At 39.6% G+C, this 26282-nt stretch overlaps 2 protein-coding genes across 5 annotated transcripts in view; one reads left to right on the top strand and one right to left on the bottom strand.

The window, feature by feature from the left end:
- The window catches only part of LOC112567307 (transcription initiation protein SPT3 homolog), a 52926-nt gene extending 38064 nt beyond the window's left edge, over window positions 1-14862 (top strand). Inside the window, exons 3-13 of one of the 2 annotated variants that reach the window (XM_025243951.1) lie at window positions 6125-6209; window positions 8234-8320; window positions 8742-8841; window positions 9562-9636; window positions 9777-9838; window positions 10538-10613; window positions 11117-11238; window positions 11517-11684; window positions 12579-12749; window positions 13559-13672; window positions 13886-14862. In XM_025243951.1, the coding sequence (XP_025099736.1) occupies window positions 6125-6209; window positions 8234-8320; window positions 8742-8841; window positions 9562-9636; window positions 9777-9838; window positions 10538-10613; window positions 11117-11238; window positions 11517-11684; window positions 12579-12749; window positions 13559-13672; window positions 13886-13933 (1108 nt within the window). In that variant the 3' untranslated portion in view covers window positions 13934-14862. The remainder of the gene's footprint in view (window positions 1-6124; window positions 6210-8233; window positions 8321-8741; window positions 8842-9561; window positions 9637-9776; window positions 9839-10537; window positions 10614-11116; window positions 11239-11516; window positions 11685-12578; window positions 12750-13558; window positions 13673-13885) is intronic. The other variant, XM_025243952.1, reaches the window with a different exon arrangement.
- A 554-nt stretch (window positions 14863-15416) lies between these two features.
- LOC112567308 lies at window positions 15417-25716 on the bottom strand. Of its 3 annotated transcripts, none has more exons than XM_025243953.1 (11): window positions 25580-25716; window positions 24317-24488; window positions 24009-24146; window positions 23203-23343; window positions 22521-22618; window positions 22105-22246; window positions 21829-21893; window positions 21416-21450; window positions 21084-21128; window positions 20480-20584; window positions 15417-19310 (listed from the first exon to the last, which is right to left on the bottom strand). In XM_025243953.1, exons 2-11 carry the CDS (start codon window positions 24463-24465, stop codon window positions 18990-18992), a joined length of 1239 nt encoding a protein of 412 aa, XP_025099738.1. In that variant the 5' UTR covers window positions 24466-24488; window positions 25580-25716; the 3' UTR covers window positions 15417-18989. The 3 variants fall into 3 exon arrangements, with proteins under 3 accessions (XP_025099738.1, XP_025099741.1, XP_025099739.1); XM_025243956.1 differs by lacking the exon at window positions 25580-25716 and adding an exon at window positions 25321-25548; XM_025243954.1 differs by lacking the exon at window positions 25580-25716 and adding an exon at window positions 25325-25547.
- Window positions 25717-26282: the final 566 nt, after the last annotated feature.

The following is a 26282-nucleotide window of genomic DNA, read 5'->3' as shown; positions in this document are numbered from 1 at the left end:
ACACTGCAGGAGCAAAACGCTTCTTTTTCTCTCTGTGCGTGCATATGTGTATGAAATAAAATTTCAGAATTATGAAAGTCAGACTATCACCTACGAGTGAACAACTGGCCACGTTGTCGCCAGCGAAAGACTCAAGTCCTGTTTCTTGAAAAATACTGTCAGGAAAAGATAAAGGATGCACGCGGCAGTCGCTGTGTTATGCTGAATCAGATACGAAGGGAGATCGGTTTCACACGAAACTGGAGAGTTTTACCTCGTCAGCTTGTGAACTTCTCTTTTTTTGCCCACCCTTTCCCCTTCCTCCCCAATATCATCATTTCAGTGCCGAGACCGGAGGCGACCCTCAGCTTCCGGACCAAGAGGACAGCGAGGTATTCAAAACGATTTGATTTGTGAAAACTCAGATCCTAATCCCGGCCGTCTGGTGGACAAATTGCCTGGCACTTTATGATGGCATCATCATGGAGGCAACAGCGCGCGGCCTCTCTTTTTTGCCGCCTGGGTGGCAGGATTTAGGGGGTCCGCCGGCGAGCGGAGGCATGGCAGGCGCGGCATAAAGAACATGATATACACCCGAAAGCCGTTGTGTGTTTGCGTCTGACCATCGACTGGCAAATAAAGATGAAGTGTACCGCCAAGGGCCGTCAGCCGTGCCTTCCATATAATCAGCGATGACGGCCTTCGTGCTGCTCTGCTTGTCGCATCTTGTCCGTCAGTGCGTCCGGCAGTCCCCTCCCTGCCCATTTCCTCTTCTTTCCCTCATGCTATGTTTTCATTTAGAAAAAAATTAACGAACTTGTTTGTATGCGCACTTGAATGTATGTTTATTTGTGACTACAGTCACAGTGCTACATTGTTCAGAATCATTGATCTCATCCAGCTACCCATACTCCCGAGCTTTAATCCACGATTGCTGTCCAAGGTCCGGCTTATCGGAGGTGTAGGTGCGACTTTTTGAGGGCTCAGTTCTCTCGTCCTCAAGGCTTCTTTGTCTCGGTTGCTGGATGGGATAAAAACTGTAACTTTGTCCCTAACCCTTGCAGCTTCTGTAAGCCTTCCTTGGCATTGGAGATCACTGCGGTTCCTGTCCCGTTTCTTCCCCACCCGTCCGTCGCACAGCTACCCGTATCGTCATAATCGTCGCCGCAGTGCACTCGGCCGTAATGGCGTTGGAAGCAAGGAAATGAGTTTTCAGATGCAGTAGAGAGCGTTCAGTTGATCTCTGGCAAGACGAGGAAGACATCTTTTACACCCTCAATGACTGCTTGTTCGCTTGGTTAGTTACATCTCATGGTTGCCCACTTCACCCACCCGGCAAACTTTTCAGATTTTCCTCCTTCTTTGGCATGAAGTTGATATTGTCTACTATCTCTGTTGTCTAGAAACTTTGACCATTTTTTTTTTAATCATTTTTGGTCCCATTTTTGCTGGTTGGGAGTTATTGAAACTAAGCTATTGATATCACTGATATTGTCTTCCACAAGCGGGCAGTCTCGTCCTTCTCGTCTGATGCTCAGTTTCCCACAAAGCGCTGGCGACAATGGAACGGAACCCAACAGGGAAGTAACCCAGGGCCCTGGTGCAGTGCAGTTCTGCTTCCTTCTTCTGACACACTCGGGGAAATATACTGCTGCTAAATCAGCAGCTTACCCGAAAAAGGGAGTTTTTATATGCTTCAATGGCTTTTTAAGGAATTTTTCAGAATGTTTAAACACGAAAGAATTGTTTTCTAGTAGACTATTGAGAACCTTATTGAGAGGCAATGTGCTTTCAAATTGCAGAAAAAAGCTCAAAACAAAGCCAGTTGAAGATCCAAATCCCAGCCGTTTTTATATGGTTTTGTTTAAGATTAAGTCTATAGCAGGATTTTGTGCAGTTTCGAGGAAAGCTGTAAACCTTGCTTGGTGTCTTTAAAAAAAAAAATTGTGAGTAGATAAGATTAGACCGCGTTCGTCTTAACGCTTCTCAGACTCGGACGTTCGTAAACATCGTGGAATACAGAGGGGCGCGGGTGTGGGGATGTAGCAATGTTGAAGAGAATGTCTTTTGACAGTTTATTTCATAATTAAACGTTATAATTAGAGATTGGGTAGCAGGATACTAAGAGAGAAGTTGACATAATGTCACTAATCTTTTTAATTTTTTTTTTTTTTTACATAGTAACTGTCGTATGGATCTCAGAAGACGAAAAGTCTGATTTTGTTTTCTTGTGGTTGTGTTCTTTTTTTGTGTGGCTGGGGAGGAGGAACCGAGGGAAGGGGCTGTCGATGGTACGTAACGTTAGACCGCGTTATATCTTCTGGTAGTCCACCCCAAGGTGAGCTCGCACCTGGCAGGTGAAGGAAGGAGGGTGGCGTGACGGTAGGAGAGTGTCACGGGAAGACAGATGCCCAACAGCAAAGATCGATGTGTTGGTAGCGTCGTCCTGCTGTGTCAATAAATACCCGGTCCCAAGAAAGGCCAGCATGCCGTACTTCATGCACGTGCCTTTTAAGCAGCACGTGCAGTGGCGGGAGCCAGAGCTTGACACCAGGCTGCGACCTCTCACACACACCAGGGTGCTGCCGTGACGTCATTGCTACACTTAGGAAGCGTAGTGCCGGTGACTAGGCGGCCTTGGCCTTGTAGAGCCATGCTTGTTCCACAACTACAGTAACACACATCTCCTCCCACTGGAGGCGATTGTTCTTTAAACGAGATAGTCGTTGGCGTGGAGTACAGTCCGCTACTACCTACCTCCTTCTGTTTCTGTCGTCAGCGTATTTTGACTTCACGCCACCTGCTGTGAAGCGCCTTGACCTTTGCCCGACAGGTAGGGACAGGGCGCTATATGACCTTTACTGGAACTCTGGTGTGGATAGGAGCATTTGCAGCCTCGCTTACAGTTCTTCAACTGGATTGAGCAAGCTGGGAGAAAATAGGAACTACATATCTTTTATCCTGTCCTTTCTATAGACATAACGTTTGTATGTTCTGTTGCGTGCATCCGTGTTTGTGTTGTTGTTCTTGTTGTTGTTATTATTATTTCTCTGTGTGTTTATATTTTTTCGTCAAGCACTTTGAACTAACCTTTGATGGTGGGTTAAAGCGCTGTGTACATTAAGTTTATTATTTATACATTTTCACAAACCAAAACAATAATATTTCGAAGAGAGATGAACTACTACAATCGTGCCAATCCTACTTTACTCGTCACTTCACCAAAACAGCAAAGATAAGAATTGGTGTTTTACACTAAGCCAGCAGCTAAGGATATCTCGCGATCAGGCAGCCGGGCCTGTAAACAGATGCCACATGCAAAAAAAGACGTGTCCGAGACGAGATCTGAACCCAGGACAGTCGATCGTCACCGAATTAGCGAGAAACACACCTCGTACCATAGAACCGCGCCAAGAATAGTTGGAAAGAGAAAATCTGCAAGACGTAACCTAATCCTTATAAAAATTTTTGACTCAGTGGCTTTCTATGGCCACAGTCCAAACTCAGGTAGGTGTAGAAAGAGAAGGTCGTCACTTTGATCACAATAACAAATTTAGTTAACACCGGTCTTTCACACGCGAGCGTGCGGGCACAAAAGCCATTTATGAAAAGAGACCGGTCCGGTCACAGCTTCAAAAAGCCAAGAACATCTGTGTCCAAGATAAAGGCAAATGACCAGATGTAAATTTGACGATGTCAATAATCAACAGATTTCTTTCAATGCATATGAAATATCTTAATTACACGGCTATGATTATAAAGACCCCGCCGCCTTTATCACTTATTTTAGTAATCCATGCTGAGAATAGGAGAACAACTTTCTTTCAGTAAATCATTTCTTATAAAAAAAATTCTAATGGATTTCAGAGAAAAGTACTATTTTCTCAATCGGTTAATTCATTTCAGAGGTGGATATTCAATTCAGCCTGGCAACACAAAGCCACGAAGAGCCAATGCATGAATGTTTTATGTGGCAGCATGACACATGGAGCATTGGTTTCGATTCCAACACCTTCGTTTCTAGACGACACAGCTGTTCAAAGAGAATCTGATTCTGTTCGAAACTCTTGTCCTCATTCACATTACATTCCTAAGAATGCTAAGATATATCGTGTCACAATCTGAAAATTCAAGAACTTTAAAGTGTGTCTACTTATAAAGATATAGATAATCTTCCAGTCGTTGTCGACATGTAGAAATCCAACTAAACTGCACTTTCCTTACTTCTCGCAACTCCCACAAGTTTCAATTGCTGTTTTTCAGCGAGATGTAATTTCAAAAAAATTTTTAAAAAAATGACCTGGCATACGGGCAATGCCCTTTCAGAGTTTGATAGTGGAGTCGGAAGGTAACAGCAGTTGTGTTTTGCGAACTCTAATTGTGTATTAACGGTAGTCTCGGCAGCTGTGTAGTGACGGCCGCCAAGTTAATGACTTTAGATCGATAGGGAGGCACACCTGGTGAAAGTGGGCGCCAATGCCTGCAGGCTAATGAAGCAATTCTTTTGTCTACTTGTCAAGAATCTGGTTATGTTCAGTCTCCAGGCATCAGACCTGATTGGAAAGAAAAAAAAGTAGCTAGCTAGAGAGGCAAGACATTGCTTGTCGTGTGAAGGCAGTCAAATCATCATTATTGCAGTAAACGCGGCTTTAATGGTGCTTCTTCGCTTGTCTGGAAAAAGATCTTATTGAAAAACATCTGATGCACGACGGTGGCGTACACACGTGGGGGTGGGGTGGTGCATGCGTGCCTACCCCATCTCAAAAGAGAGGTGGGCTAGAGGAAAGCGATCGAGTGAATTTTACGCCGTGTGGGCTGCGTGATATTATATATTCATCCCACACAAAGCAAGCACGGGATTCATTTACAGAGAGCAACAGGTTGACATCCTCATCTACTCCAAGAAAACGCTTGCGGAGTTGGCTTCAGCTGTTGTCGTCGCCAACTTTCTCTTCCGGCAGGTGTTTGGGAGCCGGGGACTGTATGCGAGGAAAAGCCTTTTCAGCAGCGGGTACGTGGGCAGGAGAGGTGATGAACAAGGAAGGACGAGATGTCAGGAGCTCGGGACCAGCACTGATTTCCCTTCTACAGCCTTGAACAGACCATGGTTGAGAAAGAAGAGCGGGGAAGTATCAGGTTTCAGAATCACCCGTCGTCTTCTCTATCACTGGTGGACCAGAGCCAAGCATCTTCGCCACCCACATGCAGTCAGTCCCTTAATTGCTGTTTTCTGGCATCTGATGACACTGGTGGCTGCACGCACTGCGATGTCACGAAAAGCTTGGTTATAGACTTCGTTTGCCATCCACAAGTTGCAAGGGGCTTTCAGACCTCCAGCATACCACGGTCACGTGATTTACGCAAGTTTCTATGCGATGGGTTACCCTGGGTCACAATGGCTGTCACCTGGTCACAATGAGACCATTGCATTGAGTCTGACAACTGCTTGACTGACAGAAAACTGAAGTCATGAAAACTGTGACATGCCTTTCCCTTTGATGTATACAAACGATGCTTTGCTATATCTATATAAAACTTGCATTCATACAGCTGTACACACCCATTCTAGCACACACGCACCTGAATATTTGAGACGTGTACAGTGATATTCGTCGTTTTTGTTTCCTCTAGGAGCAACGAAAAAGAAGAAAAAATGTTCAGGGTCAGTCAGAAAGTTGACCTCACACCTGTCTGCTGTTCGCGTGTTTACTGCGACATATGGCCTATTTGTACTTACCTGATTAACTTTCGCAGGCTTTGGGGGGAGAGGAGGGTATTAATCTGCTTTTTGCTCCCCACTCCTCCCCCTCCTTTTGTACTTTTGTCCTGGCCTCTCTTCGTCCTGTTTGACTCTCTCTCTTGGCCATGCATTAAACGCCATCTTTTAACATGCGTGTTTAGCTAACTGTATTTATTCCTTCATATTATTTATTTATTCCTTTATTGTTAAAGGGCAGATTGGTCGTTAAATCTTCATTTGATGCTTGCGTGTCCTAGTAACAGCGTTATGAGAGTTAAATCCATGTGAAGGAGCGCCCTCCACACATACACAGCTGGTGTGAGGTCACTGTAGGTCCCGCTAGTGATTGATGGTTTCACTTGTTGTGTTAGAGGCTGATGACCCTATGAGCTCGCTTTGCTGCAGGTACGGCTTTGGGGACTGTCGCCGCTCGCTCCACGAGTCCGCTGTTTTGGTGGAAGAGATTGTGCACCAGCAGATGGCGTCACTGGTGAGTGAGGACTGTCAGACATGTGTGTGTGTGAAGCTGGTCTTCACAGAGTTGGTCTTCGTGCACCAAAGCTTTTGATAACAAACTAGTTCGTCGAGTGCAACGATCACCAAGGCCTTCTAGAGAATACAGTACTTTGAATTGTAAACATCGATCTGGACTAGTGTCTACGCAGACAACTTTTCTATCATCCGGTCATTCCTGCACTCACTCTCAGATCAGTCAAAACGTTAAAAAAAAAGTAGAGGTGTTTGTCCTTCAGAGAAGTTGACTATCGACATTGGTTCAAGATTTCGTGAAGAAGAAAACTGCTTCCCAACCCTGGTTTGTAACCGAAATGGAAAATGTCCTTTTTGTCTCGCGTTTCCCAAGTGACCCGAAAATTGTCAGCCTTCGGCGAGGTGGAGGAGGAGGCGAACTTGTATTCACTCTGTTGGATAAGCACCTCATCCTCTTGCCCACTTCCTGGCTTGGTCACAGCGACCGCTTCGCCAGGTTTCCCATCAGCCATGGCGCTGGGCACCTCGCTTCCGGTCACCTTCGGGAGTTTTCGCTAGCAGATCGTCTCCGATTGGCTGGTATTCTAAGACAGTATCGTTACACACTTCCTTGTTTGTTTCCTCGCTGCTAGGACAGCTGCCTGCAACTCTGAAAGCTCAGAATTTCCATCGGTAGCTAGAGAAAACGGAAAAAGGGGAAAGAGGGGATGGGGGTTGGGTGTGAATTAGAAACTTCTGAAAGTTGATGAAACTCAGAGTGAAGTAGGTTTCGTTTGTAGACACCTGCAGCATTGCAAGAGAAAAATGAAGTCCCATATTGTTGCTTCTAAGAAAAAGGGGAAACGACATAACAAGAGTAGGTAAAGAGGAGTGTTGACAGTTCTTAGAGGTTGTAAACTCTATTAGAATGAGTTTTCAATTCTTTGCTCTTTAAAGACCTGCCTGAGTACAGTCTTTTTCCAAATAAACCTGCATATGCCCAGGTATGTAAGTCACTAGACAAATACATGAAATCTGTATAAGTACCAGAGAGATTCATGGTTTGAAGTAAGTCGTTATTGTAAATATTCAGATGCTGTGATTTATGGACTGGCTGTGGCATCGCAATCACTTCAGACTGGACAGCTTGTCCCGCATAGATTCAAACTTGATGTCTGATTTTTTTTTTTTTTGACTCACATGGCGCCCCTCATACCCACTCACATATAATGTCCTTCCTACACATTCACATATGGCATCCCTCTACAGACTCATGTGGTGTGTCACACAATGTCACTCTACACACATGATGTAGCCCTACACATGCAGACATGTCTCTCTCCACACACACAGTGCCACTCTACACACACACATGGTGTAGCTCTACATATACAGTGCCCCTCTACTCACCCATAATGTCCTTTTACACACACACATGGTGTCCCTCCTCACACATATACATGGTGCAGCACTACACACTTATGGTGCAACTATTACACACATGGTGTACCTCCACACGCACACAGTGTCTTTACACACACACATGCTGTATCTCGACACATACACCTGCACACACACACAGTGTGTCTCTGTCTACACACAGACACAGTGTCCCTACACACACATATATGGTGTTCTTCTGTACACACTCATGTGTCTCTCCATACACACACATGCACACACACAGTATGTCTCTCTTTACACACACACATAGCGTGACTCTCTCCACACACACACACACGTGTCTCTCCCTACACAAGGTCTCCCTTCACACACAAATATGGTGCTCCTCTGCACACACACACAGTGTCCCTCCCCACACACATAGTGTCCCTCCACGCTCACACACCTGAACACAAACCTAGTCTCTCTACACACACACACCCCTTGTGTCCCTCCACACACACACATGGTGTCCCTCTACACCTACTCACAGTATCGCTCTACACATCAAGGACTCTCCCATATAATGTTCTTCTAATCAAACCTTTAGAGTTGATGTTCTTTGTAGTCAAACTTCTAGGATTGATTCACAATCTTGTGCAGCTTTGTCATGCATCTGATGTGGCTATCATGAGAGGCAGCCGCTTTGTGGGTATGGAGGATATCTTGTTTCTCATGAGGAAAGACAAGGTGAGTAAACATTTCTGTTTTTTTTTTTTTCTTAAATCTCAGCTGTACTGCTTCTCATCATCGAGATTGCAAGCAAAAGGGGTCTCGTGTATTCCTGATCTTCAAAACTAATAGAAGAGATTTGTTATTTTCTCTATGAAATTTCTCTGTTACTTAAAGTAAGATATAATGACATTAAATGTAAATATGTTATAATAATAATTACTAATTATTATTAAATATGATTTCCTTTTTGCATTTTTTGACTTCATTTACATTGTTTCACACACACACACACAAAATCAAACTTCTTGTACATGTTATCATTATAGGAAGCTGTCTGATGACCATTTATCTGGTCACTATTTAGAGCTCATTTCTGATTTAAGAATGATTCCGCCAGACTCATTACTGACCCCACCCGGTGATCTACTACCAATAGGTTAAACTTCGCCGGCTGCTGCGTTTCCTGGAGCTCAAAGACTTCAAGGTGGCCACCCTGAAAGGTGCAGGCTTGGATGAGGAGGATGCCAATGATCTAGGTTAGGCAAAGCATGGCAGTACAAACCACACACCCCTAAACACCCCCACATATATATGCATTCATGCTCACACATACACACACAAATTTAAAAGCACACACACACACATGTAATGACTCCTGTAGCATGAAATACTCAGCAAGATGTTTAACCCACTGACCCTCTCACTTGTAGCGGAAGTCAGGCTGAATGCTGAGAACAATGACATTGTGGTCTGGTCAGCTGAGATGAGATAATCGTCCGTATATACCATTTGTTTTGGTTTTATATTTTCCATGCATGCTGTCCTTTTACAATTTTTAAAGTGCACGTACTGAAGACATGTCGACATGCTGAAACCAAACAAATAAGAAAAAAATTCCTAAAAGTAATTATGATGTAGATGTCGCAGTAATTCTTGATGTCAGAAAACATGATTGTATAGAGTTTAACCACTTTCTTCAATATCATCCTTGTGTATTCATACCACAACATAATTTCTGACTACTGCTACATTTATTTTGATAGCACAGCTAACTATTACAGAACTTTATTCATGAATCATCAAATACTCCATTGTATTTGGTAGTTTTGTACATCATATTTTGGTGATTTTATACATCACTTCTATCATCACAGCCATTACAACACCACCACCAGTGTCATTCTAGTTAATCCTGCCTTGACAAACCGGAATCATTAAAATGATCTTTAAAATATATTGTTACATTTTCTGATTAGGTGATACAAAGCCTCAGATGCTTAAAAGGCGCAGAAAAATTTGTTATGACTTCCTGGCATCCATTGATCAGACAGGTAAGGTGCTGCTGACTGTGGCATGATTCCTCCTATTATAGCTAGGATTGACCCATGAGGTTGAAGTGGGGAAAGAGGCTTTAGATATTTGAAGAAAAACAAAAAGATGCCAGATAATCCATTTTATATCTGTTTTCAAGGTGAGCTTCTGGCCCAGTTTGATGATCAGGGTATCGATATGGTGAAACATGAACGGCTTGTGGTAAGTAATGTAAAAAGTGTATGGTTTGTAGAAGTTGGGGCAGGTGGGTGATAATTGGGGTTGGGTTGGCTTAGGGTTAAAGGGTTGGGTTAAGGTTTATGGTTAGAAGAGGTAGGTGTATGCTATTCATACTAACCAGGGATCTTACATTTTCACTGGTATTTTGTGGAGAAACTGAAAAGGTTGCTTATAAGGAATGTTTTAGCTCGGGAATTAAGGTATTCAAACAAGCGACATTGTCACTTTGCAAAAGTTGCTAATACACATATGTATATTTAGTCATTTGGCTGGATCCAGAAATTATCTTGTGCTGGCATTTGTGTGTATGTGTATGTGGAAGCACATAATTTGTTCGCAAACATGTAAGTGTGTTTTGTGGAAAGGGATGCAGTCATTGACATGTTCTTTGTGTGAACTTTCTAACTGCTGTTTAACTTTTGATAAATGGCACTATGTTTCTTTTAATTGATTATCTGTCTTTTAATCATATATGTGGCATCTCTGGATGCATGTGCGTACAAATACATGTTGATGCATTTTCAGATTTATTTACTTACACTTGACTGGATGGGTACCAGCTGTAAAAACCATTGTGAATAAATGGAGTTACAGTTTCATTAGATATGGCATTTCTTTTAAATTTAAAATTCATTTTAAAAAAGATTATAAGACAGTAAAAGTGATGTCTCTGCCCCTTAGAGAGCTGAGCTGATGGCTCGAGGCATGGATCCACAGCAATACAAAGAATTCTGTGAAGCCAGACAAGCCAACTTCAGTGAGTAACACTGTGGTGTATTGAATGCCAGATAGCTCTTGATCATTAGTGTTATTTTTGATGTGCAGTCTGGAACAGGCAACAGTGGGCCATGACACTGTCCCCTGCGAGTTGTCCTAATGTCACTGTTTTCTTCCTGTTTCTAGAATTGCTTCGGCCTTTGTTATCTTGCCATGATATATCCCTAGTTGCTGGCATGGCATTAAACACAAACAAACATTGTTAGGAACTCTTTTTCTCTAAATTATTAGATATCAGGCAACATAATAGTGGTGAGTTAAAACAAATATATTTTTTGTTTCTGATACACTGACCTGACTTAGCTTATTTATTATTTAATTCTGTCAATCAGATTCTTTATATTCTTTGAATTGCTGCTTGACACAATGGTAGTAGCTGCTATTTAGTCTGAGACACTGTTTTTGAGAAGTATTTTTACAGCCATCAGGCATAGTACTTGGTTTCTCTAGTTGGTGAATAAAGCCGTTTAACCATTGTTGCAGGCCGTCGCTACAAATCTCAGCGATTCAAAGATTGGCTGATGGCAGGTGTGAATGTTGACATCAAGCCTAACCCACAAGCTCTGGAGGTCATCAGTTACTTGGCCTATGAGACTGTTGCACAGGTGATACAAGATTAATCACCACCCACAAAAAGGGGTTTGAGTTTTAGCTGAAAATGGAAAACATTTGTATGGAAGATTATTTCTTTTATGTGTAAAATGATATCTTTCATCGTAGCTTAGAATCTACTTAAGTGATTGAATAAATACATTGTCAGAGTGTGTGTTGGGATGAATACATTACGGCAGTATATTTCTAGGAGAAAAGGGAGGTTAAAGCTTGTAGCCTATGAAATACTATTTTCCCTATTTTTTTTTCCCCAATGGTGTCCTTTCTGCAGGTGGTAGATCTGGCACTAGTGGTCAAGCAGGACATGCGTGCTGTGGTCTCTGATCCATTGTCACGTTTTCTGGCACCTGTCCAACACAACTACCATGACCTACAATCCAGCATGTTGTTTCCGTCTGCTACTCGACCTGCGCTGGGGGGCTTGGCATCACCTGCTCGGGTAGGGTGCACAGAGCATTGTGTGATGAGTAATGTTCCTTATTACAGATATAAGCAAACTATGATCTACAGAATTTTATGACTGTGGTATGCAAGGCTTGTGAAGAGATAATTTTAGAGACTTTAATATAAACTGTGATTACAATTCACACCATTGCTACTTTCTGTGGTCATTATTCAGACAGTTGTCAAAATATGTGATTTTCCTTATCAAAATACAAATAAAAGCAGCATGGTGCCACATTGTAAGAGAATTTTTAACTTTTACATTTCATCTTTTTGAATTTGATTTATTTGATTCATAGCAGCTTTAAATTTTGTCTTGTTTTATGGTTTAGGGAAGCAAGATTAATCACATTTTATATAATGTCTTTTGGATTCAAGAACTAGTTACCTTTTAGACCACGAAAGTGACATCATATACAAAAAGTAAATAAGTTCTAGATAAGCAGAACACTAATATGTAGAATAAATATGAATAAATTCTACAATACTGTTCTTTATATATATATACAATAAGTTTTATTATCTCTCTTTCACTCACGCACACACACATAGAGACACACATTTGCATTGAAAAATTTTCTGCTGTTTACAGGCTATTTTATGTGTGTGTATATTGGATTGTCAGAAAAGTCATATTTTTTTATGTTTTTATAGAGGCATTTATTTATGTAAAGAACAAAGATCAATGAATGATATATTGTCCGTTTTGTTCAATAACCTTTTGCCATCTTAACAAGCTTCATAATTTCATGTTTGTAGTAAAAAACTGAAGATGTTGATTTACAGCCTCATTAAGTGAATGTTATACCACACAAAGAGTTTTGAAGAAACAAGAGGTTTGTAGGATTATAAGAGCAAAAGCAGCTAATTGATGCTTATGGTCTTTCAGAGCCCACCAACCACACCCACTCCTCCTGCAAGTGGACAGGCGAACCCTCCAACACCTGGGGCAAGCAGTAATACTAGCAGCGGCTCCTCGGGTCAGTCAGGAGTGGGATCCAGTCCTTCACAGCTTTCCAGCAACAACCTTAGTCGTGTTAACAAGAAGAAAAGGAAAAGGGTAGGTAACCATGTAGAAATGGGATAGTGAGTCTTATTCTTCCAGAACTGATCTCTTTTTGTAGGCTACCTTCAGTTTTTTTTCCTTTGTGATGAGGAGAGCATGGAGATGTGTGGGCAACTGGCTTTAGTTACAGGATATGCTTCGATTTATTTTAGTTTTGGATTCTTCTGTTTAATATTTCTGTTTCCTTGTTCATTGTTCATTTTTCTCTTTTGACATGGCCCTGCCCTATTTTCTGAAGGTAAAATTGTGACCTTTTTCTATGAAGTTGTGTGTGTTTCATGCATTGCCCTCTTTTTTCATATTATTTTCATTCATCCAGTATGTGATAGGGAGATCAGTGACATGTAATTGAATGCAAACAAGGGTGGGGTGTGAGAAGGTCATGAGTAAGGGTAGGAAACTAGGAAGAAGAAAGAGAAAGTTTTGACTTGTACATATTATCTACTAAATATACATATTACATATCTACTGCTGCGTGTCACTGCATGCTAAAGCTTTGTTAGCAGCCATCATTCAAGTTTGTTTCATTTATCCTATTCATTAGTTTGTGGACTGCATAATAGTCATTATGTCCTTGACCTCACTGAATTTATAGTTTTATAAAACCATGTGATCTGGTGCATTCTGGAATAGAGCATTACTGACTTGCCTTTGAGTGCTGTGATCTTCTGCAGAGCAAGACATTTGGAGATATATATATATACCAGTGACTTCTTAACTTGAGCTTGTGAAGATATTATTCTAAACAGTAATGTAGTCATGGCAGGTGTGACTCACAATATGTATGTATACAATGTGTGTAGAGTGGACCACCAACCACCCTGGACACTTCATGGAATCAGGCCATTTTGCCGTCAGATATCCGTGAGGCAATGAGGCGGTATTTTCAAGATATAGGCCCTTTTGCATCCATGACAGTAAGCTGAAAATATTCTTTGTATAGAAGCCATGAAGAAGCAAAATATCATTTCTTGTTTACCAGAAGGAAAGTAAAGTGCTGTGTGTAATGTATTTGTCATTTTTAAATCTAAGCATCAGGATTGCTTAATTTAGTGAATTTTTGCTTACAATAAATTCTTACTAAAGTGATTTTTTTTCAGTTTACCTTTTCCAATTTTTGTCTTTGCCAGAAAATTCGCAATCCCTTCATTCCAAGAACTCGTCTGCTGTGTACCTGACCAGCTTGTGCCACTTCACAGTTTCAAGAAGGGGTTCCTAGTGTCCCATGAGGATGGCAACCATTCTTGCATTGGTTTTGCAACAACCAAGCCAGTGGTTTTGCACTTCCTGTATGAGATTTGCAACAGCCTCCTCAGGCATTTGAAAGAAATGCCTGTTTCTCCTTTCTGTATTGGCAAGGATGGGAATAGGCACTTGCACACCCTGTACTTGGCAGCATCGGTGTATTTTGTTTAGCCTGACTGCTGATGTTTTTGATGTTGTGATCCTGACATGGATGTTTACCTTAGAGCTGCCATTGCCATAGGTGTTAATAATGACTTTGCTTTTGCCAGGGCTGGTCTCCATTTCATATGCATTCACTTCCTGTCGTCTTTTGGTAAGGTCTTGCAGTTCACTGTTAGTGCCTCCATCAGATCGATGTCATAGATTCCATATGAGTCTCCTGCTGATGGAAATAGAAGTATAATTGTGGTCATAAAGGCTTTTCACATGATGGTCTCAACTGTGGTGGACAGCAATGATTTCCTTTGCTTACAAGATTATTATTTTTAAGTTGAGAATGACCATTCAGAAAAAGAAACTAATGCTTTTCACCAGAATAAATTCTCTAGAGTAATATCCCTAGAAGGGGAAAAAAAGAAACAAGCAAGTCTGTGTCTTCAAGTTCCAAGCCAAAAGATTCAGATGTCTTATAGGCTACAGTCTTATAATGAAAATGACATCATTGAAGAGGACAGTTGTGGTCTTGTGCTATTAACAAAAATAGGAGTCATTAAATATTCTTTTAAGATGCAATTATCGTGAATTGTACTTATTTGATCATTGTGTTTTGCTAGTATATTGTGTAAATCCATAATGAAAGTGGTAACCTAAACAGTCATGCACAAGGCAACACCATGTGGAATACAGTTGGTTTTCAGCTTTATTATGCTAATTTGTGATCAAAAGTAATCTAGTAGAAGAATAATTGATGAGTCATCTGAGAGCATTTAATCCTTTTACCTGCTGTCTTTAGCTTGTGCAGACTGTTGAAAACCTATGGTCGTCAAATGTTAGACAGGACAGACTGGGAAACATGTTAAGGACATGCACAGTAAATGTTGACATGCATGGAAGGTGTTCATGGTTCATTCTGCAGGACTCTTTCACTATACAACAGAGTGTTTGAAGCAAATAGAATAGACTAAAACATTACCAATATATAGTACACTCACAGGAGACTGGTAGATAAGCACTGGTGTGGTGGACATATTCCAGTAAAAATTTGTGGCTCCATACATACTGAGATGCAGAGCTATAATCTACTTGCAAGAGGGCACTGTGATGATATGATGATGTATGCATCAATCATGTTTCAAGGAAGATGAAAGCTCACAAAAAAGAATTCTACTCTGTGCATCCTGTTAACATATTCACAACTCCACTCAAATGACATACAGCCATATTCATATAGTCCACTTATCAAATAAACGAAAAACCCTAAATTTTAACCATTTATTTTGAAATCAACTTAAAATTTGAAACAAAAAGTGTGAGGAAACATCAGATCAGGTTAGTGATGGAAAGGTCTTTAAGTCTATATATACATATCCAGACTTAAAATATACACGCAAATGGATCACAAAATCTGTACTGTCAGTTTGCCACATATAGCAGAGCTAGAAACACTAGCAGGCTAGGGTAAACACTGAAAGCCCAGATGGCTATGGCTACACACATATACACAAAATAAATGTGTAAAATAATTTGTACATCAATATTCAAGATCATTTAACATAAAAGTTGTTTACAGGGAGAAGAAATAAATATTTTCATCAGACCCTTTTAAAAGGACAATGATAAAACTACAACCCTACCCCTTTCCCTAGTGTTGCAGCCTGCTTGAAAAACATTTAAAGCCAAAACCTTGCGATTTCCAAAAAGCTTGAATCTATGAAGATGTGCCTGCATACCACACCATCGAACATAAACACTGCTTTAAGTATCACAATACAGTGCAGTAATATCAACCCTTTTGCAGCAAACACCAGAAGTACTTCATAATAATTAACATCTTGCAAAAAGATAAAGAAGTGCAAGAATAGACTGATGACTAGCATGCCATGCCACAACCTTTGTGGTAAGAATAAATCCTTGGAGTAAGTCTAGGAAAGGAGATGCAGTAAAAGTATGTGCATCTGCCTTGCTAGAACAGTTCTATTGCACAATCCAAATATTACAGCAAAAGCTGTTAGAAGATAAATACTGTAGCAACCAAATACACCATGCAATTTCTAAGATCAGGCAAGGCATTTATATTGAGAAGGAACAGAATAATAAAATGACTGAAACAAACACTTGCTTAGTTATTAATATATTTCATCTCATCTGCGCAAAATAATTTTGGCTATCCTTCAGATAAATGTTTAGCTGAAACATTCAACATATCATTGCCATGGGAAAACACACCAGAAATACAAACGACTGCACGGTGTCTACATCATGAAGTTATAATATTTTGTAAACTGTCATAGCAATTATTATGCAAACAAGAGAATGTTATTTAACAATGTCACAATGACTGGATTAGTTCATAATTTGTATTGTTACAAGATGCTACCTCCAATCCCTTTAACACGTATAAGATCATAATGTAAATATGAAAGTGACAAATTAAATCAATGATAGGTAAAAAGAGGCTCATAAGCTTTTCTCCCTCTTCCCCACCAAAGGAAACAAAATTAGATTTCCTGACAAATATTTTTATTGCTACCACCAACAAAACTTAACTGATCAATATAATTGATAGTCTTAATGATATACTCAAAAAAATAAAACTAAGTGTAAGCATACTTCTTCACAAGCCTACTACTTCATCACTTCAAAAAAAACCAAAGTAAAACAACTGCAGAGCCTAGAGAAGAGAAATTAATGAGAACATGGAGATCATGCAGGTAAACACTGTTTGCACGATTTTTAATGGTTGCTACTATGAAGCTACAACTACTGGTCTCCACTTCTCTTTCTCCTGATTTGGCAAACATCAACCCTTGCACCACTGAATATGGCATCCACAACTCGTACAAGCCTATGACAAGAGCCCACTCATAGAGGGCATTGTAGAATATGTTCCCAACAAAGAGGCTGAATCTTGTGCTCAGAAAAAGCTGTCGAATTTGACAGAAGTGTACAGGCCAGTTGGGAAAGGGAGTAAAAGCTGCATGCCAATCACCACAGGTGCAGAAAATGGTCTGCAGCCCCACTGTGCTCCCATCTATTTGCTGGCAAGTCGTTTTGCGTTTCATTGCTGCATAGTCACCAGTATGAGATTAAAATGTTTGTTGATAGCAAAGGTAGGAGAAATATAAAATAAACAAGAAAAACAGGTTTAAATTGGATAACATAATTTTAAAAAAACATGAAAACCATGACAACAATCAGTTAATCCTTGATGTTTATAATTTAAAAAAATAGACAAAATGACTGGTTTTCCAGCCTTTATAAATAAAGTGATCCTAGCACGAGTCACTAAATGAATTCTAACATTAAAGAGAAGGTGGTCAGGTTGGGTACAAATACCCTAGACTTGATAGCAAAAGGCAAACTCATATTTTCATGAGATATTCCTTCAATGAATTACAACTTTCAGAAACAAAGAATGATGCATTTACTATTTGTGCCTGCAATCAAATCACACTTACAGTTGCCAGTCTTATCTCCTGAGCCAAGCATTCAAGAAATGCAACAAATGCAGATAGGTTTGATGCTGACATTCAAAAGCAGTCATGCAGTCACCTTTCTTGACCTCACATCAGAAGGGATTTTATACCGATGTGCATCTCCTGACTGTTGATTTTCCTTCTTTCATAAGTAAAGATAAAAAATAAAATAATGTTTTAAAAACAGTCTAAAACAAATAGAGAACATGCTTCAATTTCCAGCCATCAATTCTGTCAAGAAATGTTCACAAGATTTTTTCATATTGTGTTAAAAACAAATTCACAAAAACTGTCATTCTAGTATTAAATGCCATTCTTGGCACACATGTGTCTTGGAGCTTAGACATATAGTCTTAAAAGCTTAAGCTTAGTATAGATCTACTGTGAAATAAAGCAAAGATATATATTAGGAGTAAAATCTGATGGAAGGACTGTGTCACTGAAATGCACAATTTCAAATGTGAATTCATGGTAAAAGCATGCAGGTGGCTGTAGCTCATACCTTGCAGAGGTCATCACTGCCTGGGTTACAGAGACATGTTTACCAAGAGGAAAAAGTAGTTTATGATTCTTAATACCACCATATAGTAATCACAACATGCAGTCAAACATCCAGCACTGGTCTGGTACCAAGCAAGCCTTGCCTTTTACCATACGCCATAGAAATGTGATCAGGTATTCTGAGAAACATGCAAAATTTGCCTTGAAATCATGAAACAGACTGTTAAGACAGTACAAAAAAAAAAAATCATGTACAATGATTACAACACATCCAACTGACTAGTTCATCAGAAAAACAATCATGCATGCATGCCTGGACACAAAGTTTTACAGGAACATCGAAACTGTCCATGACACATCTGAAACATGTCTCGGCGATTGCACTGAACACTTCTCAGGAAACTAGAGGGCTATAGCCATCTGAGGAACAAGCCCTTGCATTTGGCTTGATGCATACTTGTCAACAGTGCATTTGGATGACTAACTGCAGAGACCAAACACTCCTGCATATATTGGTGCTGAAATTGACATGCTAAAATACCAAAGGTCACCAGCAAAAAAATACTTGGTATTTTTAAAGCCTTTTCTGATGTGTTCATCTAAAGTTTGTATTTTCAGACTTCTGTAAATTTCCCTGGTTTCCATTATTTCATTGTCTTCTCGTGTCTTTAAATCTTCATGTTACTTATAGGTATGTCTCAAACAGAGCTTGTTTTTGTTATTTTGATGGTTGCTTCTAAATGGCATATTTAAACTCCTCCCGAAGCATACATAGCTTACAATTATGGCAAGCTTGTAATAATGTTTCGTAAATGGAGTAACACGGTGGTTTGGATGTTCTCCTCCTCCTTGATTACAAATAAAACTTAGCTGGAGAAGGTGACCGCAGCCAGTTGAAGCATTTGGATTTTACTGGCTCCTTGGGAATGTTGCGAGTGGCTACCAGAGTACCCTTGGATTTTCCAATGCTGATGGATAGCCCTTCCTCCAATATGGGCTCTAGGGTAGTGGTGGAGCCATGCACCAGTGCTGGGTTGGCATAACCTAGACGTGGGTCTGAGGAAGTGGGCGAAGGAGAGATGTCAGAGACACTGTTGTTGACACTGTGATACATGTCTGCTGGGTGGTAGAGCTGGCGATACTGAGAATCATCGCTGTAAGCAGATCCATATGTCTGCAATGAGAAATCATGTGAAAACTGTCATTAGCAGCAGTGTAGTAGGTATTACAAGCATAGACTCTTTATCAATGCAAAGAAAAATCTTTGTTGCCAACAGTGTAAATAGACACTGGTCCTTACAAAGTACACCATGAATTATTTGACATCCCTTTCATTTTTGGCTTGACGCATAAAATCTATACTATGCCTTTTCTTTAAATCCTGTTCTGCATACAATTTTTGATACGGGTAAAAAAAAAGAGTGGCAGTGTTTTAAAGCATACACATCAGTAGTTTTATCTATCTTATTTTAGATATTATTTCAGCAGGTGATGTTGAATAATGCAAGCAAAAATAGCTGAGAGCATTTAACGTATTCATAAAGCTGAAGACAAGTCAGGAGCTTATTCTCTGGTTGAAAGGCATGCAAATAAGGCATGTATCTGCGATACCTATATCATGATGACAAGTTTATTTTTCACCAAAACAATTAATGGACAAAAAATGTTTTATTTTCTTTGAATGTATTTGACTGAAAGCTAAAAATTATAATTTCCACCAACAAGCTTCTTCAAGCCAAGCTAAGAAGACCTGGGTGGCTTTACTAAATGACTACAGATTGGTGGTCTTGACATTAGTTGTGATGATGTGGAAATCACACATGAGAAACAGTGTTTTTGCCCAAGTAGTAGCCTCCCTTAACTCTCTTGTGGTACAAGTTAAGACTAAAAGCATGCATATGTGCATAGCTTGCATGAGTGTCAGTATGTCTATACATACAGTTAATGGTCAATCTGAAATAAGTGGGTATAAGAGAGAAAATGTATGGGTGCATGTAAGTACACATGTATTTGCATGTGTATGTAGGAGTCATTTTTTGGGAAGTCCATATAATGATGCAAGTATAATTGTGGTGTCTGCGAGTGTAGGTGTGTGTGTGATTGGTGTTTGTCAAGTAATGAGTAAGACATTCCTCATACAATGTCACTTGGCCAATAAAAAATTTGAAACTTTTATTTTTGTAGCCTTAGCACTATTCCAGTAGTACTAATTCCCTATTGAACTCATAAAATTAATTGATGTTTTATTCTTCTATTCAACATGATCCAGCTGTATGTCTCAGGCATTTCAAGAAACAGTTAGGGATGAAGAGAGAACATGCAGTTAGCAAAAAAAACACTCACCCCTTCCTCGCTGTGTCCTGGGCAATGAGTCTCCCTGCCAGAACCAACCACCCCAGGCTGGAAGGCAACCAGCATTGTCCAGATTGGGCAGAGCAGTTTAATGACCTGCAGGGATATTCCACCAAGTTGACAGATTACAATAAACAATGGACAAATCATGAACAGAAGATATCTGCACCAGCAAGTCTGCAAATGTAATACTGCTGCCATTCAAGCATTACCTGATTTCTCTCAGGCACTCTAGTATTTAGTGATCTAAAATGCTGAAACATTCTTTCACTTAAAAATAATCAATCATGTGTTTAACCATTAAGCACTGTAGTGCTATTATAAATACATTGAAAATATATAATTTACTATCAAGGTAATGGTAATTTACTATGTGTAAGTAATAGTGTAGATAAAAAAGAGTTACACACACACATGCCAACAAATAATAATGCCTACCACCATCCCCCCCCAAGAACACACAAACATATAAAAAAATACCCACAGACAATAAATATGAAGCCTCACCAACCCCATCCAACCAATCTTTAACACCCACACCCATCCACCACCATGCCACCACATCACATCATACATGATAAATACCACACTTTACCATGAGTGTCCCCAACACAGGTGAGTAGAGTGACTGCTGATAGTTCTGCAAACCCAAAGAAAACTTTTGAACAACTCTGGCAGTAATATTTTTTAAAATATAGCAGGTTGCACAGGTGCTATTTCTCTTTCATATTTAAAAGTGCCCTAAGGTCCCCTTCTCCCAAAAAGTTATGGTACTGTTTATGGAAAAGACACACAAATTGATTTACTCCGTAAGCAAAAACATTTCAGGCTATTCATTTAACTTTTCTTTCAACAGATGAATAAAAGCCACAGCTAATCTGATTAAATAATCAACCTGATTAAAAAAAAAAACACTAATGCACTTACAAAAATGGCGCCACAACCAGTTTCTTTGTCTCCAACTGTTTAAAAAGAAAGATAATAAACCAAGCTTACTTTTTATTTAACCTTACCAAGCAGACCTAACTAAATCCAAGAATGAATATCCTCACTACCACACCTGCCTCTTCCTTCTCCAACTATGTGATAAACTGTTTCGATAAGAGTAGGAATTCATCGCCATACAAATATTACTATGAATGTCATGACACTGTTCTAAGGACAATAACTGGTTTGTACACAAAAGTAGAAACTACTTCACATGAGTGTGATATCAAAGGCATAACAAAAAATCCCATGAACCAGGTGTTATTAACAGCTTTCAAATGGTCTGAAAAGTTATTATGACTGGCATTCTAGTACCATATACTATTAAAGGAAGTAAAACCAAAACTGCTTACCTATCTGGACAGTGACATCAAAGATGAATGTAAAGATGGCAGAAAACTCAAACACCACCACAATGCTGAAACCAAGGAAAAAAGAAACAGTTTTGTTCATGATCACGTGAATAACTGGTGGAACATTGTAAGACCACAATACAACAATGGATCTACTCATTAGAAAATCTTTACTGATGAAAAGACTGCATTTAAGTGACTGATTAGTTTGCCTTTCATGGAGCTGAGCCATTTGTTCTTCTGTATCTCTATGTCAATCATACCTCTAACACTTACCACCACAGATCCCTTTTCTGGGCCCAGCGTACAGAATCCAGGGTGGAAATCTCATTCAGGCGGCGTGTTATGTATATTGCTGCCAGCACAAACAGCTGTACCAACACCACTTCCACCGCAGACATCAGCAACCAGTATGGTTCTGTCAAATAACATACACTGGCTTTACAAGAGTGAATTTGAGGGCAGGAGGGGGAGCTTGATGTTTAACACCAAGACAGCAACTAAGGCTATATCACGGCAAAGCAGCCTGCCCTGTAAACAGATAACTCATGCAGAGAAAGAACAGCATGCCTGAGACGAGGTGCTAACCATTGTGCCACTTGACTGCCAGTTCAATACAAGAGTGACACAACAGAGAATAACACATAGCTCAAGACAGTTTAATTCTTTGAGGACTGTATAACTGTACTCACCCAGACACTGATTGGCACCGGAACGGACATTGAACATTCCCAGGCTGACTGTCACCACATAGTAGATAACAACAAACAGCAGAGCTGGGTACATGATTCTGAGGAGGAAAAGTATATACACTGTTAAAAAATTTTAATGTGGCAAGCTACTGATATTGGTATGTTTCTCAACGAGAAACCTCTTATTCTTTATCCTTCATAATAACTTCCTCCATTGTGTCTGTTGTTTAATAAGGACTTTTACAGAAAAGTGCTGCATGTAAATGATGATACTATAAATGATTAGAATTGGGAAGATGATACTTGTATTGGTAATTATGATTTTACCCCAAACAGATCTATCTTATTGGATAACAGACTGGACAGGTTGCTAATATTATCTTTAGAAGCATTTTTTGGTTACAGCAGTTATTGAAAAAATATTGACAGTCTATAACTTAGGCCACAGCACAGTTTTCAGTAAATCACTCAGTGACATTTTCTAGTGACATTGTCCAGCAGAAAAGAAATGGTCAATTAGCAAAGCACGATTGCTAGGGTAGCTGGCACCATGTATACTTTTTACCTCTCTCTATGGCCTTTTGCTCTAAGGTCAAAGTTTGATCTTTAAGATAATCCTGATAGGATAGGCTGAACAACAACACATACATAATATCAATACTGAGCTAAATCTATGTCTCACTTCTTGACAGCAGCTTCACAGCGCAATGCCCTTGATGCCAGGACCCAGTAATAATGTGACAGCACTAAGAACTGCAGCAACTTGAGAAACTGAAGCAGGATGTGTAGTTGTACGAGGCCTCCAAGCACCCAGTTCACTCCCCTGCATACAGACATAAAACGATAAAAACTTTCTTGTCTAATGGTCCACTACAAGATATGGGAACATTTAGATTTGACGAAATATTATGTTCAAACATAGTCCTGCAGAATACGCTATATCAACAAATGTTAATTCAGAATAAATACCTGACTATTAAATATTTTTCAAAGTGACAACCCTTCAATATCATAAACAATAATTTCTCTTTTCATAACAATGAGAAATTTGTCAACACTGAAACAGAATTACCAGGGTTACTGGGTATAAAAGAGTACACTGAGAATATTCGAATCAACCCAAGTATAATGTAAACAAATCCTAATGCACAACATAAATCCATTTTATGGTCTTAATCAGCTGGTCCCTACTAGGTGAACAATTATCTAACAACTGAGCTCAATTAACCTGTTATACATGTAGCACAACATTGCCAAACATCCTACTTAGTAAAAAAATGGCAACCAAAAAAATCGCACAGATATAAAGAAATAAATGAACAAATTAGAATGCAAAGTTTATTCACAAATTCTACCACCTTGCAAATGTAATTCATCAGCTGCACTCTGTGGCTATACAATAATGTTAAAGTTGTAATAACGTCCCCACATTCCAGCCTACTTTTACCATCAGGAATACATGAGGACTAAAATCTGTAAGATGCTTACCCAATCATACAACTGACTGTTGCAATATAAAAGATGGCATAGTGATGGTAAGCTGGGCTTCGCTGCATGTGTAGGCGAATCACCTTGAACACGCATAAAGCAGCTGTGCATGTTGATAGCACACAAAGCACCATGTTCCTGGACAGCAAACATACATTTTTCAGAACATGTCTTACTCTGTCTGCTCATGTAAATAAATATGCAACAGACCTGAATAAGCTTGAATTAAAACCAATGAACTATCCTTATACAACAGTGCACAAGATGTGGAATAAAAAATATTGTGCAAGATAAAATAGGAATATCACCTGGTGCAGGCCACAGCATTGTAGCTGGTGAGGCAGTCATATCTGTTGATGTCCTGAAGGGGAACAGAGTCTTTAATGCTTTTACTGATACTTTCTACTGTAGTCAGCATGTTTTTGTCTCCAAAGGTTACTGCTTCCAATGGTGCCATAACAGTATCTACATGTTGTCTCCCTTGATAATTTAAAAAAAAAAAGGAAAAAATCAAAGGATTATAAAAATTTGCACCTAGTAATATTTTGTATATTTTGTTTCACTATTTATATTATCTTAAATAATATTTTATTTAAAATATCTGCTTTATGCATAGGAAATATAACATTAGATACAATTCCCATGAAAAGAATATTCTGTTACTATGAACATGCATATGGCAGGAATGTTTTAGGTATAATAACTACTGCTTAGTTAATACTAAAGATAACATTTTCTTTACAATGTGGTACATGATGATTTTCAGAAGATGAGCAACCATCTGCACAAACAAGCATATATATATATGTGTGTGTGAATATAAGTATTCATATACAAACAATCATTTGACTGTCAACGTGGTTCCTTCTCAATCATTTGAAAAATGAACATGACAAACTGTATAACCCTCCTAGTTTCTCATTGATCAACTGCATCATGAGTCAGAAAAGTATCACCTGCAAACATTTGTCATCTTCTGGATGGACTATGAATTGTATGTTGGATGGAGAGGAAAATGAATCGATTAGTTCGATTATTTCTAAAACGTTTAAAAAAAAGTTTCTCTGCACGATTTGTACTACGTAAATAGGTGTCACAAATTTTGATTTAAACCACTGCATGAGTGCATTAATTTTGAATATAACCACAAGGCATGATTCATAGAGCAGACGACAGCATGAGTAACAGCAAAAGAAAACAAAGCCGAATACAAGCGATGTGACGCATCACTGCTGTAACACTGCGACATAACAAAATCTCATGTCCAGCATGGAAAGATCTCACTTCAAGAATGTTATTTAGAACTGTTTACCTACACCTCTATGTGTTGAAGAAATGTACCAATGATACAAGCAAAGGGTCCATCATCTTGTCAGGCGATGACCAAGAGGAAGATGAGATCATTGTGTACCATAGTCTTTGAGTATGGATTTCTAGTCGTCATAAAAAGCCGCCCTAACCATGCCAGAATCATCTTTGCTGCCCAGGATTTACAACTCGCAAGAGTTTCCTTAGCATGCTTTATCTTTTTTCCAGAACCTTGCAAACAAAGCAGTTTTAAAATCACCTACCGTCTCTGTCGAATTATAACCAATGGATCGTCCGATCATCAAACCAACCGTTCTGGCCATTTTTCTGTTCCAGATTCGGTGCCAGCCGTAATGAGCCGGAAGCAGCAGTGGCGACGTCATGAATGTAAGGGAGGCTACAGCTGGTGATGGTCCATTCGTTTAGGGTTGTTGTCTCCCATGTTTCACTTTCTCAGTTCACGATGTGTGTGTGTGTTGGGGGGTTTACAAATAAATAATATCTAGCAGGACTTAGTGGTGGAAGAAGTACAACTTTTTAAAACAATAGAAATCAGATGAATTGAGAAAGAAGAAACTTCCAATAATTTGTGCATTTATAGTGTTACAGTGAATGACAAGGAGATTTTTATGCATGAATGTTATTGCTCGCTTGCTTTTTGTTTCTGAGTGTATTCCCTGCAGCACGCGACATTTTTGGGGGTCTGTCACCAGGAGCGGACGGCGCGTTCGCCGCATGTTTGCGCGGTCTCTGTTCTACCTACACACAGCTACACCTGAAAACACGACGCTCTCCGCTTAACAACCTAACGCAAACTGCAGGGAACCCCATCCCTTCCTCTATAAACGGCTGACATTGGTTGTCACGGATGTTCTCAATCATGCCATCATAGCGAGTGACAGCTGACATATCCGTCACTGCAATATTGGGGGTTGTGATGGAAAAACGACCGTGATCTGGAGAAGA

Source organism: Pomacea canaliculata, linkage group LG6 (genome assembly GCF_003073045.1).
Source record: "Pomacea canaliculata isolate SZHN2017 linkage group LG6, ASM307304v1, whole genome shotgun sequence".
NCBI lineage: Eukaryota > Metazoa > Mollusca > Gastropoda > Architaenioglossa > Ampullariidae > Pomacea > Pomacea canaliculata.
This window is presented reverse-complemented; position numbering and strand designations above follow the sequence as displayed.

What these genes read in the sequence shown, in the direction of transcription:
- LOC112567308 (XM_025243953.1), bottom strand. Translation starts at nt 24,465, where the DNA reads ATGGCACCATTGGAAGCAGTAACCTTTGGAGACAAAAACATGCTGACT. An exon ending in CGGTGCCAATCAGTGTCTGG is followed by an intron (nt 22,247 to 22,520) that starts GTGAGTACAGTT and finishes GTTATTTGACAG; the next exon opens with AACCATACTGGTTGCTGATG. An exon ending in TGATGTCACTGTCCAGATAG is followed by an intron (nt 21,451 to 21,828) that starts GTAAGCAGTTTT and finishes CTTTTTAAACAG; the next exon opens with TTGGAGACAAAGAAACTGGT.